The 14,598-nt window shown below is 56.9% G+C and overlaps 1 protein-coding gene across 2 annotated transcripts; it reads right to left on the reverse strand.

Moving 5' to 3' along the window:
• On the reverse strand, positions 1 to 13,920 carry CADM4 (cell adhesion molecule 4). Of its 2 annotated transcripts, none has more exons than XM_057710993.1 (9): positions 13,798 to 13,920; positions 4,683 to 4,829; positions 4,230 to 4,382; positions 3,842 to 3,976; positions 3,259 to 3,423; positions 3,038 to 3,128; positions 2,470 to 2,642; positions 1,568 to 1,696; positions 1 to 1,062 (listed from the first exon to the last, which is right to left on the reverse strand). In XM_057710993.1, exons 1-9 carry the CDS (start codon positions 13,859 to 13,861, stop codon positions 953 to 955), a joined length of 1,167 nt encoding a protein of 388 aa, XP_057566976.1. In that variant the 5' UTR covers positions 13,862 to 13,920; the 3' UTR covers positions 1 to 952. The 2 variants fall into 2 exon arrangements, with proteins under 2 accessions (XP_057566976.1, XP_057566977.1); XM_057710994.1 differs by lacking the exon at positions 13,798 to 13,920 and adding an exon at positions 5,236 to 5,494.
• Positions 13,921 to 14,598: the final 678 nt, after the last annotated feature.

Consider the following 14,598-nt stretch of genomic DNA (forward strand, 5'->3'; position numbering starts at 1 on the left):
AGCCACCCCAAACACTTGTTCTCTCCTCAGTTTAATGGTGGTTAGTGGGATTGCCCACCCCCCTCCCTGTTCCCCCCCCTGCCCCGTACAAAATGTGTTTTGTTTTTTTTTTAAACAAGAAAAAGGGGGCAAAAGCCAGGAATGGGGGGAGGGGGGTGCAATCTGATATTTTCATACAGATTTTTGATTTTTTTTAATATATTATATATAAAACCATAGAGAGCAACGCACCCTCCCCCCAAACTCCTTTCCCCCTCCCCGGGGGGCCTGGAGGAGAGATGGGGAAGGCCCCCCTAGGAGTGGGTGGACAGAGAGACAAATACGGGTAGGACAGATGTGGAGGGAGGAGGTGGAAGGAAGGAGAGCCCAGGAGCCTGGGGAAGGGGACTGGAGACAAGTCGGGGCTGTCTCCCTCACCACCCCCGTCAAAGTTATGACACAAAGACACAGAATCCCTGTTTCCACGCCCTCCCCCCACCCTCACCCCCACCGTGCAAACATGGCTTTGCAAAGAGGTGCCCAGAGCTCTGTGGAACTCCTACAAGGGCTGGCATGGGGTCTAGGACCCCTGAAGATATCGCTGTTCCCCTGCCCCGCCCACCCCACCCTTCCCAGAATCTGACCCCTCCCCACAAGACCTGGTTCTGCAGCCTAGGGGCCTTGGCCTTCCCCCAGTTATCTTACCCCAACCCAATCCCTACCGCCCTCCCTGGACGGGGTGGGGTCTGGACCTTTGGCCCTCGCCCCCCTTAGGGGACCCAGACGTCTGGGCCCTTGCTTCTGGCCCTTGAAGAGCCCCAGGCATCCAATACCCCCATCCCCGCCCAAGCGTCTGAGGTGTTAGTGGTGGGGGGAGGAGCCCACCATCCCAGACTCTGGTGAATGTCTTTGCAGCTGGCAGTGGGGTGGACCCCAGCCCAGGCCCAGGCCTAGGCCTGGGGTGGAGGTGGGGTCAGATGAAGAATTCTTCTTTCCTCTTGTGTCCATCGCTGCCATTGAGAAAGGCTTCTCTGGCTTCTCCCTGCTCATCCAGGCCACTGGCCTCATGGGTCAGATAGGAGCCTGAGGGGTGACAGACCCCCGGGCAGAGGCAACAGATATGTGTGGACCCAGGAGTTGGACAGGGAGGCAGACAAGACATACCAGACAAAGGAAAAGAGAGACGGAACATACAGGGAGCGGGAGTCAAGTCCAGGGAATAGTAAAACAGGGGCAGAGAAAGAGGTAAAAGCAGAATTAGGAAGACTCCAAAAGCTCACGGAAAGATCAACCCTTATCAGTTCTCTTGGTAGTATCCCCTTGCTCTGCTCCCAACAACTTCAGCAATGAGGAATTCAAACGCACGGCCTTAATGGAGCTTCTCTCATTCACCCCTTTTAGCGTCCTGGACTGAAAGACCTGCCCCTTTTGGGATGTGGGCCTCAGGTTTCACATCCTGGATCTAGGCTCCGCCCCCTTGTCCTGGCTCTAGGCCCGCCCTCTCGAATCGAGTTCTAGGCCCCACCCCTTTCCGAACCCCACAAGCAACCACATCCCTCGTAGAATTTGAGACCCCGCCCTCACTCACCCTTCTGCCGTACTGAGCACCAGACCATGCCCACCAGCACACAGATGATCAGAAACACCAGTAGCGCCAGGATGCCGCCCACAATGGCGTAGGGCACTGACGTTTGAGCCTCTACCACCGCACCAGGGTCTGCCAAAGGGACAGGGCGCAGGCCCAGGTCATCAGAGGACGGTCCAAGCCCGGGCCCATCGCTGCCAATCTCTTAAACCAGCACGCCACGTCCAACCGCGCCCCCTGTATGCCACACCCCTCAAATTACTGCCACCCGGTGGCCCTTCCCCTGGCGCCACTCAATGCTCCGCTTGCTCGAGGAATGTCTGTAGGTTTGTACACTGCTCGACCCGCCCCCGAGTCATTTCGCTAATACCTACCTCCCCCCCCCCCCCCGCCCCCCGAGAACAGAAACAACACAACCCTTTTCTTTTGACTTCAGGTCCAAGTCCATTCCCATCTTGTCTAAAACGCTCCAGGTATTTAAAATGCTGAGCTAGGGCTCAACTACTCCAGAATTCCTGCTGCACCGTCGCCATAGGAGCGAAACACTTAACACTTATTTTGTGCTCGGGGCCTCTAGCCTCTATATATTTAGCTCACATAGCCTTCACAACAACCCTATGAGGTAGGTGCTGTTGTTTATTTCCACTTTACCGATGAGGACACTAAGGCACAAAGTTACGTGCAGAACTGAATCTGAAACCAGACCATCAGTCGGGCCCCAGAACTATAAACTCTGTGGGCTTTTGACCCCCTGGAATCATTCTTGGCACAGGCTGGCCTCAAACACCATCCAATCCAGCTGGCCTGTTGCCTAGGCCTAGTCACACCCAAGATCATGCGGAGACCCCGGGAGGCCCCGCCCCTAGCCTGAGGCCTGCCCCAGGCCTGACGCGCCGGGTCCTCACCGTAGACCACGAGCACATACAGCGCCCTCGCGTGGCCGTGCTTGTTCGACGCCTCGCAGGTGTAGGTGCCGTTATCCGCGGATACCAGGCCCGGCAGCGTAAGTGTCTCCCCGACTGCCTCGGCCCGCTCTGGCAAAGATTCATTACCGCGGTTCCAACGGATCTGGTTTGGCCTGGGCGGAAGTATAATAAGAGTTAGGGACGCAGGTGCCAGCACCCCATTCTGACGTCTCAGGAATCTAGATGTGCAGCATCTCCAGATAAGAGGGTCCTTATTAGCCCTTTCCTTCCTAGAAAACCAACAGTCCCAGGCCAGCTTCAACCCATCACCAGGGTCTCAGGAACCCTAGCCTCTCCCCCAGCCCCTTCCACCCCGCGAATCCAGGAGTCCGAGACCCCACAGCCTCCTTCCTCACGATCTAGCCCCAGACCCCTCCTTTCTCAGGACTCAGAAGTCTGGGCCGCAGTACCCTCTGTTCACTCGGTCCCCTCTTTCCTGAGACACAGGTGCCCAGGTCCCCAGTCCTGTTCTCCTCAGGACCCAGGAGTCTCGGGCCCCAGAGCTCACCTGGGGTTCCCCGTCACCGCACACGTCAGCACCAGCGTGTCTCCCTCCCTCAGCACAGCTTGGGAGGCATGGATCCGGGCCGTAGGGGAGTCTGTGGGCACAAGTGAGAATGGGAGAGTGGCTGGTTGTCCGGGTTGTCATGCAGGACTAGGAACTCCTGGGAGCAGGCGGCGGGCGTAGGTACCCTCCCTACCCCGGGTCCTGGCCCGCCGGGCACTTACACTGCACGTCCAGCACGTACTGCGTCTGCTTGCTGTGTCCAGCGGGCAGCGCTTGGTTCTGCGCCTCGCATATGACGATACCGCCGTCGTCCTTGCGGTCCACACGAAACCTCACTGTGCTCGCCACGCTCCACACCTTGCCATTCTCCTGGCCGCTGCTCACTCCTGCCAAGACCCGCCGGGACACTGTCAGGTCGGGGTTATGGCTCTGCCCACCGAAGGAGCACCATCCCCCCCCCCAAGCCAATCCCGAAGCAGGCAATTTGCCAAGCTCCACCCCGTACCCACAGCCCTCGCCTTTACTTCTCCAAACATCGCCCGTCCTCGAAAGAGGCCCACAACCCCACGTGCCTCTTCCCAAAGCTCACCACTCTTTCACCCCACGCCCTCTCATCTATCGATTAATTCAATAGCTATATATTGAGTGGCTAATGTCTGCCAAACCTGTGCGCCCTTCTTCAAGCCCCGGCCACATATAAGCCAGCCCTTCCCAAGCCGCGCCTCCTGGAACCCCGCCTCCTCTGAGGCCCTCCCTTCGCTGGCACCTCTCCCACCCTGCCCCATCGCCGACCCCAGGTAGTACCTTTCAGCTCCTTTCGGTCCCGGTACCAGCGCAGGACGGCGGCCGGGCGGGACCGTGGAACGAGGCAGCTGAGCTCCACCTCGCCACCCTCCACCGCCTGTTCCCGGACCTCCACTACAGGATTCTCCGGGGCCACTGCCACAAGGAGAAGGGGGCAAGGAGGAGGTCAAGGGAGACACCAAGGTGGGCTCAAAGTAACCAGGCTGCGGGATTCCAGGGACCAAAGGAAACAAAGGTCCCAGATAGCAGGGGTCAAAGAGAGGCCAGAGATCAGGATGACCGGTCATATTTACTGGGACCATATGTCCAGGAGGTGAAAAATCTCAGGATAAGGGATGTGAAGAGAAGAAAGGAGAAGGGATGGGTCTGAGGAGTGGGAGGCTGTTACCCAGTACAGTGAGCGTGGCAATCTGGTGGTGGGTATCCTCCGTGTAGAGCTGGCAGAAGTAGCCCCCCTCGTCCTCCAGGCGCGCATCTGAGAGCCGGATCCGTACCCGGCGCGGGGAGAACTCCTCAAGCTGGAAACGCTCATCCTTCAGGGCTAGAGAGTAAATGGGCAAGAGTGAACTTGGGGAATCCTGACCTCAGAAGTCCCACCCTTCCTCCAGGAGCTTAGAGTTCAGCCCTCTGCCTCTTCAACCATACCTCTGTGTCCAAGATGCCCACCTGGTTACTCCCTTGAGTACCCAGAACGTTTCAGCCCCCCCACCACAGGACCAGGTGCCCAGGTCCCCAGCCCCCTCCTCCCTCAGACCCAGGGGTCCAGACTCTCAGCTCTGTCCTCTGTCAGGCCCCAACCCTCTCCTCCTTCAGACTCAGGATTCTGGGCCCCAGCACTCACCCCGGGTGCCATTGAAGAAGAGGGTCTGCCGGGCGGGGTTCTGAATGACAACTATGGATCCATCATACTGGTGCAGACGGCAGGTTATCTCAGCCACCCCACCCTCAGCCACTGTCACATTCTCTGTCTGTACTTCCTGTCCTGCCCCTGGATCAGTGACAGAGAGACAGGATAGGAGACTCATTGAGGGGTGCAATTCAGTCTTTGCTCTTTCCCTCTGTTCCTTGCCCATCCAAACCTCCAATCCCTCTCCTTTCACTCTCATTCGGTTCATTACACCTAACATCTTCTGCAGGCTGGAGTCTGGGAGATGGAGAAAACTTGCCCCCTGCTCTAGAGAAGATGCAGTCAAGGTCCAGTGGTATGTGCTCTAATGGGGGTAAGCACAGGGCAGGCTGGGAGCCCAGGGGAAGCGGAGACTAAGACCACCCAGGGAGAGGGGTGATTAGAGAGGGTTCTACAAGAAAGCCTCATTGGATTCACATTTTAAAGAGTAAGCAGTTCACCAGGTACAGGAAACTGCTACGTGTTCACCAAACCCCGTCTTCCACACCTGAGCACACGTTGTAACTTGTCTGCAGAGATGGCCATGATAATCTTCCCATCCCTGTACATGCCCTTTGTGAATTGACTCTGTTGCTCTTCCCGTGAACGAAGCACTCTGACCTTGTGCATCTGGGAAGGGCTTGTGACTTGCTTTGACCGACAGAATTTGCTAGAAGTGATATCGTATGAGTTCTGGAGCCCAGGTCTCAAGAGACCTTGCAGCTTCTGCTCATGCCCTCTTGCTGTCCTGACACTGTCAGGTGAAGATGCCCGGAGCACCTTCCTTGAGGATGAGAGACCACATGGAGAGAAAAGCCCAGCCAGAAACCAGCACCAACCGCCAGTCGTGTGAGTGAGGCCATCCCAGACCACCCAGCCCCAGCGCCACCACCAGGTGACTGCAGCCATATGAGTGACGCCAGGTGAGACCAAGAGAAGAAATACCCAACTGATCCAGTCCAAACTGCTAACCCCCAGAGTCATGGGCCAAAAACATAATCATTGGTTAAAGCCAGTATGTTTTGGAGGGTCTCTTAACATTGCTAAAGTTACCGGATACCACACACTATTAGGCTGCATTTCCTAGGACCCCTTTTGCTTAGGTGGGGCCACGTGACTGATTTCTGGCCAATGGGCTGTAGGCAGAAGAGAGAAACACCTCTTCCAGTCTGGCTCATCTCACTCGCAGTCCTTCACACTGGCTGATTGGAAAGGACTCCCAGGAGCCCAGAGGACAGGATCACAAGCTGGAAGGAGCCCAGGGCCCTGACTTCCTGCCGCCTGTGACCTGCCCGCACAGGACTGTAGCATGAGCGAGAAGTACACTTTTTTGTTAAGCCATTGAGATTTCAGGGCTGTTGTTATAACAGTTAATTTAACCCTGATTCATCCACCAGAGGCACAGGGTAAGGGATTAATAAGGGGATGTTTCCAGCTGAGGAAACAGCATAGAGGAAAGCTCAAAGCTGAGATTAATCAGCAGCAGCAACGCCACTGTCACTGTCATCCTCAAAACAACAATAACCAACGGTAACAGCTACTGTTTATTAGGCACTACCTGTTCCAGGTTTTGTGCTAGGGTCATTACCTATATAATTTCTATTTAATCATCACAATTCCTGAAAAAGGGAGGCAGTATTATCAATCCCCAGTTTTTTTTTTCCAGTTTCCATTTTATAGATGAGAAAATTGGTCCAGAGAGAGAAAATGACTTAGCCAAGGTCACAGCCTGAGAGTGGCAGAGGCAGGACCTGCCTCCAGACCTCTCTGATTCCATCTCCTGCATCCACATCCACTCCTGATCATCTGGGTGAAAGGTGCCCACCATTGGTGAGGGGTTGTGGGATGTGCTTCTGAAGGGTCTCCAATGCCAGGCTAGGAGATTAGCTTCTATCCTGAAGGCCAGTGGAGGAACTGAAGCAGGAAAGAGCCATGTTCAGGTCTGGTTATTTACCTTTAAGTGCTGGACAACTATCACTTCATGTCTCTTACATTCTGTCTCATTTATTCATTTGAGAAGTGGGGAGGTTTTCAGGGGCTGGGTGCCCAGAGATGAGTCAGATGAGGTCCCTGTCTTGGAAGGCCTTCAAGATTTATGGGGAGGTAGACACAGATCACTGTAAAATCCCATCTGAAGTGTTATGGTCCCTAGAAGAGGGACAGGTAACCTGGTTTTGGGGGCTGAGGGGTGGAAAAGATTAATTCTGGGGGGAGGAGGCAGAGACAGCTAGCTTCCTACCCAACATCCATTCTTGCCTTTCTCTTTAGTAAAAGAGCCCTGGTTTTATTTTATGGTTGCCCTGTATCCAGCAGAAAGAGAGATTTCCCAGACTCCCTTGCAGCTAAGTGAGGCCATGTGATAAAGTTTTGTACAACTGGATATCAGGAAGACTATCGTGATAATTTTGAGGGGACTTTCTAAAGAAAGAGGACAAGTCCTTTCTCCACCAGGTCACCTTCATGGAACTAGGATGTAATGGAGTTCTGGAACCAAGAGCTGGAAGGTGCCTGGGTCTCTGGTGATGATGTGGAGCTGCCATTAAAGCCCTGGACGCCTGCTTCAGGCTTCTTTTATCTTTGAATATAATGCTTTGTGAATTTAAGCCACAATTAGGGGTTTATCTAGCCCTTCCCAGAATATCAATCTTAACGTGTCCAATACTGGCCCCAAATATTTTCCTTCCCATGTTTTCTCAGTCTCAGTAAATGTCACAACCTGGTTGCTCAGGCCAAAACACTTAGAAATCATCCAAGTTCTTACTTTTTCCCTTATCTATAACATCCATCTCATCAGCAAGATCTATCCATTCTGTTTCCAAAACATATCCCAAACCTGTTCACCGTTGTCTACCTCACCTACCATCAGCTAGTCCGATGACACCATCTCTTACCTGGTCCTTCAAGAGCTACTCATGAGTCTCCCTGCTTCCACACCTGCCTCCCCGCAGGCCAGTCTCAACAGAACAGCCGGATAGACTTTTCAAAAAGTTAAATCAGATCAAGTCACCTCTCTGTTTACAACACTCTGAAGGCTGCCCATGACTCTTATAAAAAATTCTAGGCCCCTTCCCTGGGCCTTCCGGGTGCTTTGTGGTGGCCCTTCTCTGACCACGGTTCCGACCACCCTCCCGCTACTTGCCTCACTCCAGGCCTTGATGTCCCTCAAACATGCTGAACTTGTTCCCACCTCAGGGCCCTTGCACTGGCTCTCCCATCTGCCAGGAATGTTCCTCCCCCTCGATTATCCCAGGATTGCCTCCTGTTCTCCTTCAGGTCTCTGTTCCTCAGAGAGGCCTTTGCTCACTCCCTGTGCCTTCCTCTCCAGAACTCTATTTCATCACCACTGTTTTATTTCCTCTATGGAACTTTCACTGAAATTATTTTATTAATTGGCATACTTGTTTGTTGTCTGTTTGTCCCCCATCACTCAAATATACACTCCATGAAGGCAGGGATATAATCCCTTGGGTTTACTGCTGCACCCTAGTGCCTAGAAACGTGCCTCACCCTTGATAAATGTCTGGGGAGACTGATGCATGAATTGCGTGTGTCAGGCAGAATCTCACTTCAACCTCACAATGACTTTGTGACATCACATTATTCTCATCTTAAACACCTGGATGGATCCCAGGTGGACCACTTGCCATCCGTGTGACCTGGGGCAAGTGGCTTAAACTTTCTGAGCCTCAGATGCCCTGTCTATAAAATGGGGCTGATGCCAGTGCCTGATTCACAAAGATTAGCCCAGGACCTGAGGCTCAGGGAGCCCTCTGTGCAAAGCTGCTGTTATTACAACCTCTGAAAACAGGCCCATCCGCCTGAAAACTGTAGATGTGCCTGCCTGCACATTCTGGCACTTTTAAAAAACATCTTGAAACCTATCCGTGGATCCTGAACCTCAGGACTAGCCCAGTGCTAGCCCCCCATTTTACAGATGTGGAAAATGAGGCTCAGGGGTCCCAGGCAAGTCGGTGGCAGAAACTCAATATCTCTTGGGAGCCATCAGGACCTCTGGGTCTGCCCCCCCCACACATGTATCCCTTGCTCTCTGCTTGAGGGTGCACATGGGGTGAGGGTGGGGGGCTTTTGTCTTATTCCCTCCCCCTCCTGAGGAGTCAGTAACCAACAGTGTCTGTGCCTGGAATATTAATATCCCAGGAGCTTTTGTTTCGGGGTTGGGGGGTGGTGAGGCAGGACTTTCTGGTCAGAGAGGGGCTGAGCTTTGCAGACTGGGGCACTGGCCCTTTAAACTGTGTTGACAGCCTGAAGTCGTCATGGGGATGGTGCCTGGAAAAAGGGACTGGGGAGGGTTTAGGAAAGAGTGGCTGAGCAGGTGATATGTAGAGACCCAGAATCTGGCACTCTTCTCCTTTAGACCCAGGAATCCAGCACCCCAACTGCCTCCTCTCCCAGGATCCAGGAGTCCCTGTTCCTAGTGCCCTCCTCCATCAGGACCAGGAACCTGGGTTCTCAGCATCTTCTTCCCTCAAATCCAGCAGTCCCAAGCCCTTCTCCCTCCACAAATCCAGGATTCTGGGCCTCCAACCCCCTCCTCCTTCAAGACCCCGGAGCCAGGGGTCCAGACTACACAGCTGGTGGATGTTTCCACGGAGACTAAGCGGAGTGGGGGGAGCACTTCCTGGGTCCTGAGTCAGCGAATACCCAAGGGAGTCTCAAGGTCACAGTTCCGGGAAGGTCACAGCCACCCCCTCCGTATCCTCTCCCCAGGGGGCTCGTGGCATCATGCCTCCTTCCCCCACATCCTCCCCTAGGGAGGTGGTACATCCCTGCGTCCTGACCAAACCCCCCCTCAGCCCCCCATCAATGGCGGAGTCCGAACATCCTCGCACAAAGCATCAATTCTTCCCCAGCTCAGCCTTGTGAAGGCGCCTGTATTTGCAGGACCTAGGCATCAGGGTCCCAGCCCCTCCTCCCTCAGAAACCTGGAGTGCGGACCCCCAGCCCCTTCCTCTCTCAGGACTCAGAAGTCTGTATCTCCACCCCACCCTCCGTCAAGACCTAGGAGTCTGGGACCCCAGTCCCCTTCTCCCTCTGGACCCAGGAGTTCAAGCTCCCCTCCTTCCTCGGACCCAGAGTCCAAGACCCCAGCTACCTCCTCCCTCAGACCTAGGAGTCCGGGGACCCAGCCCCTCCTCCCTCTAATACACATCCAGGATCCCTAGGCTTTTCTTCCGCCAGACCCAGGAGTCCAGGCCCCCAGCCCCCTCCTCCCTCAGCCCCAGGAGTCCAGGCCCCCAGCCCCTCCTCCCTCAGCCCCAGGAGTCCAGGCCCCCAGCCCCTCCTCCCTCAGCCCCAGGAGTCCAGGCCCCCAGCCCCTCCTCCCTCAGCCCCAGGAGTCCAGGCCCCCAGCCCCCTCCTCCCTCAGCCCCAGGAGTCCAGGCCCCCAGCCCCTCCTCCCTCAGACGCAGGTGTCCAGGCCCCCAGCCCCCTCAACTCTCCTGGGCACGTCTGACTCCAGGTCCGCAGCCCTCCAGCCCCAGGACTACAGCCCTGTCTCCCCGGCCCTCTTGTCCCCTGCTGCCCGGGAAGCAGGCACGCATCAGGTGGGGGCGTAGGGGCGAGTCAGCAGCCGCACACACAAAGTTCGCCCTGTGGCCCCCACGTTCCTAGGATGTTCAGAACTCCCTGGATTCCAGGCTTCGATCCCAGCCAGGCGGTGGGGGAGTCCTCCGGAGGTCCCCCCTGGGGGTGGGGTCAGGGGAAGAATTCCTGCTCCGGGAAGGGTGCGCGTCAGCACTGAGCACTCACTGTCCTCTCTTCCACCCCCAGTGCCCTCTATTCACCCCCTTCCAGAAGAGCCCGGACTCTACTGCTGCCCTCTTGCCCCACTGGGTGCCAGCTGAGGAGCCTTGGTGCCTGGTTCCCAGAGGACCTATGGGCCTGGGGTCTGCACAGGCGGGAACCAGTGGGTGCTTGGGTCCTGGTGCCACAGGCCATTGGCCGCTGGCGAGTCCGACGGTCTCCCGCCCCCCCCCCCCCCCACCCAGAGAGAGAAAGCTGCCTTTGTGTTCCCCAAGATGGGGACAGGCCAGGCTCGCACAACATTAACCCACCCCAGGCCCCAGCCCTGCTGTGTCTAAGGTCTTGGACTCCAACACGGAACCTGACCCCCGCTCTGGGGACTCAGGCATCTGGCTCATGGGTGGGTGGGGATCAGTGACAGAACCCTGTTCTCAGAGTGGCAGGTCAGGACTTTAGGAGAGAGGGAAGAGTGAGTCACTTGGGAGGGAAACATTATTCGGGATCAACAAACTCTCTCTCCACAAAGCCCCCCAACTCTTAAAAGCCTCTTTATCTTTTCTTTGGACTTGGAGATCTGTTTCCTCCGCTCCTTTCTGTTCCATCCAGTTTCTGGCCCGTGGGTCTCTGTTTCTGCCTATGTGCATCTCTGGGCAGGCGTCCCTTCTCTCTCTCACGTCTTCTCGCCTACCCACCCTGGACCCTTCTTTCTGTTGGCATAAATCTCATCAGCCTCTGCTGGTATTCTTGGTAGATGAGTGAGCCAGGGAAAAAGAGAATACATTTTTGAAAGGGCGTAAATGCACCCCATCTCCCATCCCCACTCCCGCTAGAGGGGCAAGGTGAGAGGGGAAGGGGAGTGACTGAGAGGGAAACATGGGGACCACGGACACCTCCTAAAATCTGGTGGCCAAAGCCATTCAGAGATAGCCGGTGAAAAGGAAAGCAGGCAGGGTCCTCTGAGATCAGGTACTCCAGATGCCTGCCCCATGCTTTCCAGAAGGGAAATTGAGGCTCAGAGGGGACAGGGCAGGGGCTGACCCAGAACTACACCAGAGAGGCCTGGTTCCAGAGTGCATCCCATGACACCTAGCTCTCTCCCAACTTGTAAAGTCCCACGCCATTTAATTTAGAGAAAGTTTACAGAAGGGATTAGAGTACCAGGAAGCAGTGACTTAAAAACCAAACAAGGGACAAGCCTGGAGAGCTACCTCCCAGAAGTGCTGGAGGAAAGATTCTCGAATCTTGGGCTATATTCTGATTCTGAGAATCCCCACTCCCACCATTCTAAACCATCAAGGTTCTAGATGTTAGAGGTGTCAAGACTCAGGATCTCCAGGAGGTCAAGGGTTCAGAATTGTGAAGATGTCAGGAGGCTAGAATGCTAATGCCAGCAACATTCTAGAATTTTAAAGGTGTCAAGATTCTAAAGACTTCGGGGTTCTGGAAGCCTAAAGATGTCAACGGGTCTACAGTACCTTCAGGTTCTTTGTTTACTGGATTCGTTAGTTCTAGATGTCTATGAGCCCAGTTTTTAGGGCCTCACAAAGAAAGAAAGACAAAATCGGATGGAGAGGTAGCTAAGGCACCAAAGCGCTCACCGGAGAAATTGTGGCATGTCTGTCACAAAGAAAGGAGCTAACGGTGAAAGTTCTGAAGTGATGGCAGAAGACTGTGGGAGAAAGCAAGGTGGAGGGTGACAGATCCACTCTATCCCTCACCTTGGCCCGAGGAGAGGAGAGGCAGGCTCTGCCTCGGACTCTGGAGTGAGAAAGATGTCCCTGCACCCAACTTGCCAGAAACCCCTTCAGGGGTCCAAGCCGGAGTTCCTTTCCTTTCAGGTCACTGAGTTCAACATCCTCACTTTACAGAAAGGGAAACTGAGGCCCCAAGAGAGGAAGGTGCTTGCCATTGGCTACTCTGGCAAATGGTAAGAGCCACGATTTAAACCCAGGCAAGGGCCCAGCCCTGTGCCATCTGGTCACAGCTCCCAAATTTCTACAGGACATCCGGCCCTCGCACTTCTGCTCAGCCACCTCCCAGTCATCCATTCCCCCCAGGAGTGGCTTCCCCCGCTGGGGATGGGGTGCCCTGTGGCAAGTACCAGGCACACACAGTGTGAGAGTGTGAGTGTGGGGGTGACATTTTCTGACCTTGTCCCGGGTCTCAGGGTCACCCTCTCTTGGAGGTCTCCAGCTTTTCACAGTGCGTGAGAAGGGTATGGGGAGGGCTCCCTGGATGTCCTGGAGGGGGCTTCTCTGTAGGTCGTGGCCTGGGTGTGTGAACGGGTGGGGAGGCACAGCGGTTGGGAGGCATTTGCTGAGTCCACGTGTGTGCCCACATGCCAAGGTTCCCCCCACACATACACACACACAGTTCCCTCCAGGGCCTTCCAGGATGCCCTGCCTGACTCAATTCCTCTCCAGGGGCACAGAAGGATAGAGAGATGGAGAAATGAAGGATGGCGATGGGGGAGCCCAGGATGGAGGATGTAAGGGTAGACAGGGGAGGCGGAGAGACAGGGGACAGGGAGACAGCGGGACAGAGAGAGGGGAGAGAGTGGGGAATCAGGGAGATAGGTGACAGAGGGAGCTAGAGAAACAGGAATGACAGGATGATAGGGGACAGAGAGACAAGGGAATGGGACAGATGGGGGACAGAGAAGCAGAGGTGACAGCGAGACAGGGACCGAGAGGGAGAATGGGGGCAGAGAGGGGAAGCAGAAATACAGGGGGACAGAGAAGGGAATCGAGAAGATGATGGGGGCGGGCAGAGTGACCCAGTAAAAAAGGACAGAGACCATGGGACAGAGGTGGGGGACAAAGACAGGATGGAGAGCTGGGGGACAGGGGGGCAAGGAGAAAGGGGGACAGACGGAGATAGGGACAGTCTTGGAGACTGAGGGACAGAGGACAAGGGTAGGGGGACAAGGAGAGAGACTGAGGGACTCAGAGACAGGCGGACAGAGGGACACAGAGACCGGACAGAAGGACAGCTGGGCCGGTCCCGAGAAGGCTGGCTTGGGGTTGGGGGGGGGGGGGGTCCCGGGCTCTTTGTCCCCACCGGGATCGGGGCCTGTGCGGGGTGGGGGGGCTGCGGCACGGCGGCCGGGGCCCGCGCCCCCTCCCCCGCTCGCGGCTCCCGGCCCGCGGCTCCCGGCCCGCGCTGCGCTTTGTCCCGGGGAGGGGGCCCGGCCCGGCCCCGCGCGCATTGTTCGGCCTCTGCGGCCCCGCGGCCGCCCGGCTGTCACCGCGGCGCGCCCCCCGCCCCGGCCCGGCCGGCCGGCCCCAGCCCCGGCCCCCGACCCTACCTGGCCCCGCCGCGGCCGCCCACAGCAGCAGCAGCGGCCACTGGAAGCGCCGGGCCCGGCCCATGGTGGTGCCGCCGCCGCCGCCGCCGCCGCCCGCTCCCGGCCCGGCACCTGCACCGCCCGCGCCGCCCGCCCCGCCCCCCGCCCCCCGCGCCCCGCCCCCTGCCCGCCCGGGGGGCGGGGCGCCGAGGCCGGGGCGGGGCCGGCGCGGGGGAGGGGGCGGGGAGACACGGGGAGGCCCCGGACAATAGGGGAGAGGGCACCGCGAGAGGATGGGGGGAGCCGGACGAGGCGCCCGAGAGCTGGGGGTCCGCGGGCCGGGGGCGTGCAGGGGGCGTGTGCGAGCGGGACCCGCGGCGGGAGAGTGCGGGCGCTGGGTGAGGGCAGAGGTGGTGGGTGATGAAGAGGGGAGCGGGTGCAGGGGGGGTGTGACGAGGAGTGTGTCACGGGGAAGGTGAGGGTGCTGTTGGAAGGATGCGCCAAGGTGTGTGGACGGGAGTGTGTTGAGTGAGGATGTGTGTGAGGTTGCGAGCGTCCAGGGAGGGCGAGTTTGGTGGGAAAGGCGAGCGTGAGAGGTGTTCAGTTGGCAGGTGGAGGTGCTCCGTGGACAGGTGGGTGGAGGTGAAGAGGGGGCCGATGCACATATTCCAGAGGCGGAGTGTAAGTGAAGCTGTGAGCGTTGGACGGAACAGGAGTGGTCTGTGGGAGAGGTGAGTGTGAGAGGTATTCTGTGGACAGGTGAGTGTGAGGTGGAAAGTGTCATGTGACAGGCTGTGAGATGAGCCACCTTGAGAGGGAAGG

The sequence above is a fragment of the Hippopotamus amphibius genome, chromosome 16 (assembly GCF_030028045.1).
Source record: "Hippopotamus amphibius kiboko isolate mHipAmp2 chromosome 16, mHipAmp2.hap2, whole genome shotgun sequence".
NCBI classification, from domain to species: Eukaryota; Metazoa; Chordata; class Mammalia; order Artiodactyla; family Hippopotamidae; genus Hippopotamus; species Hippopotamus amphibius.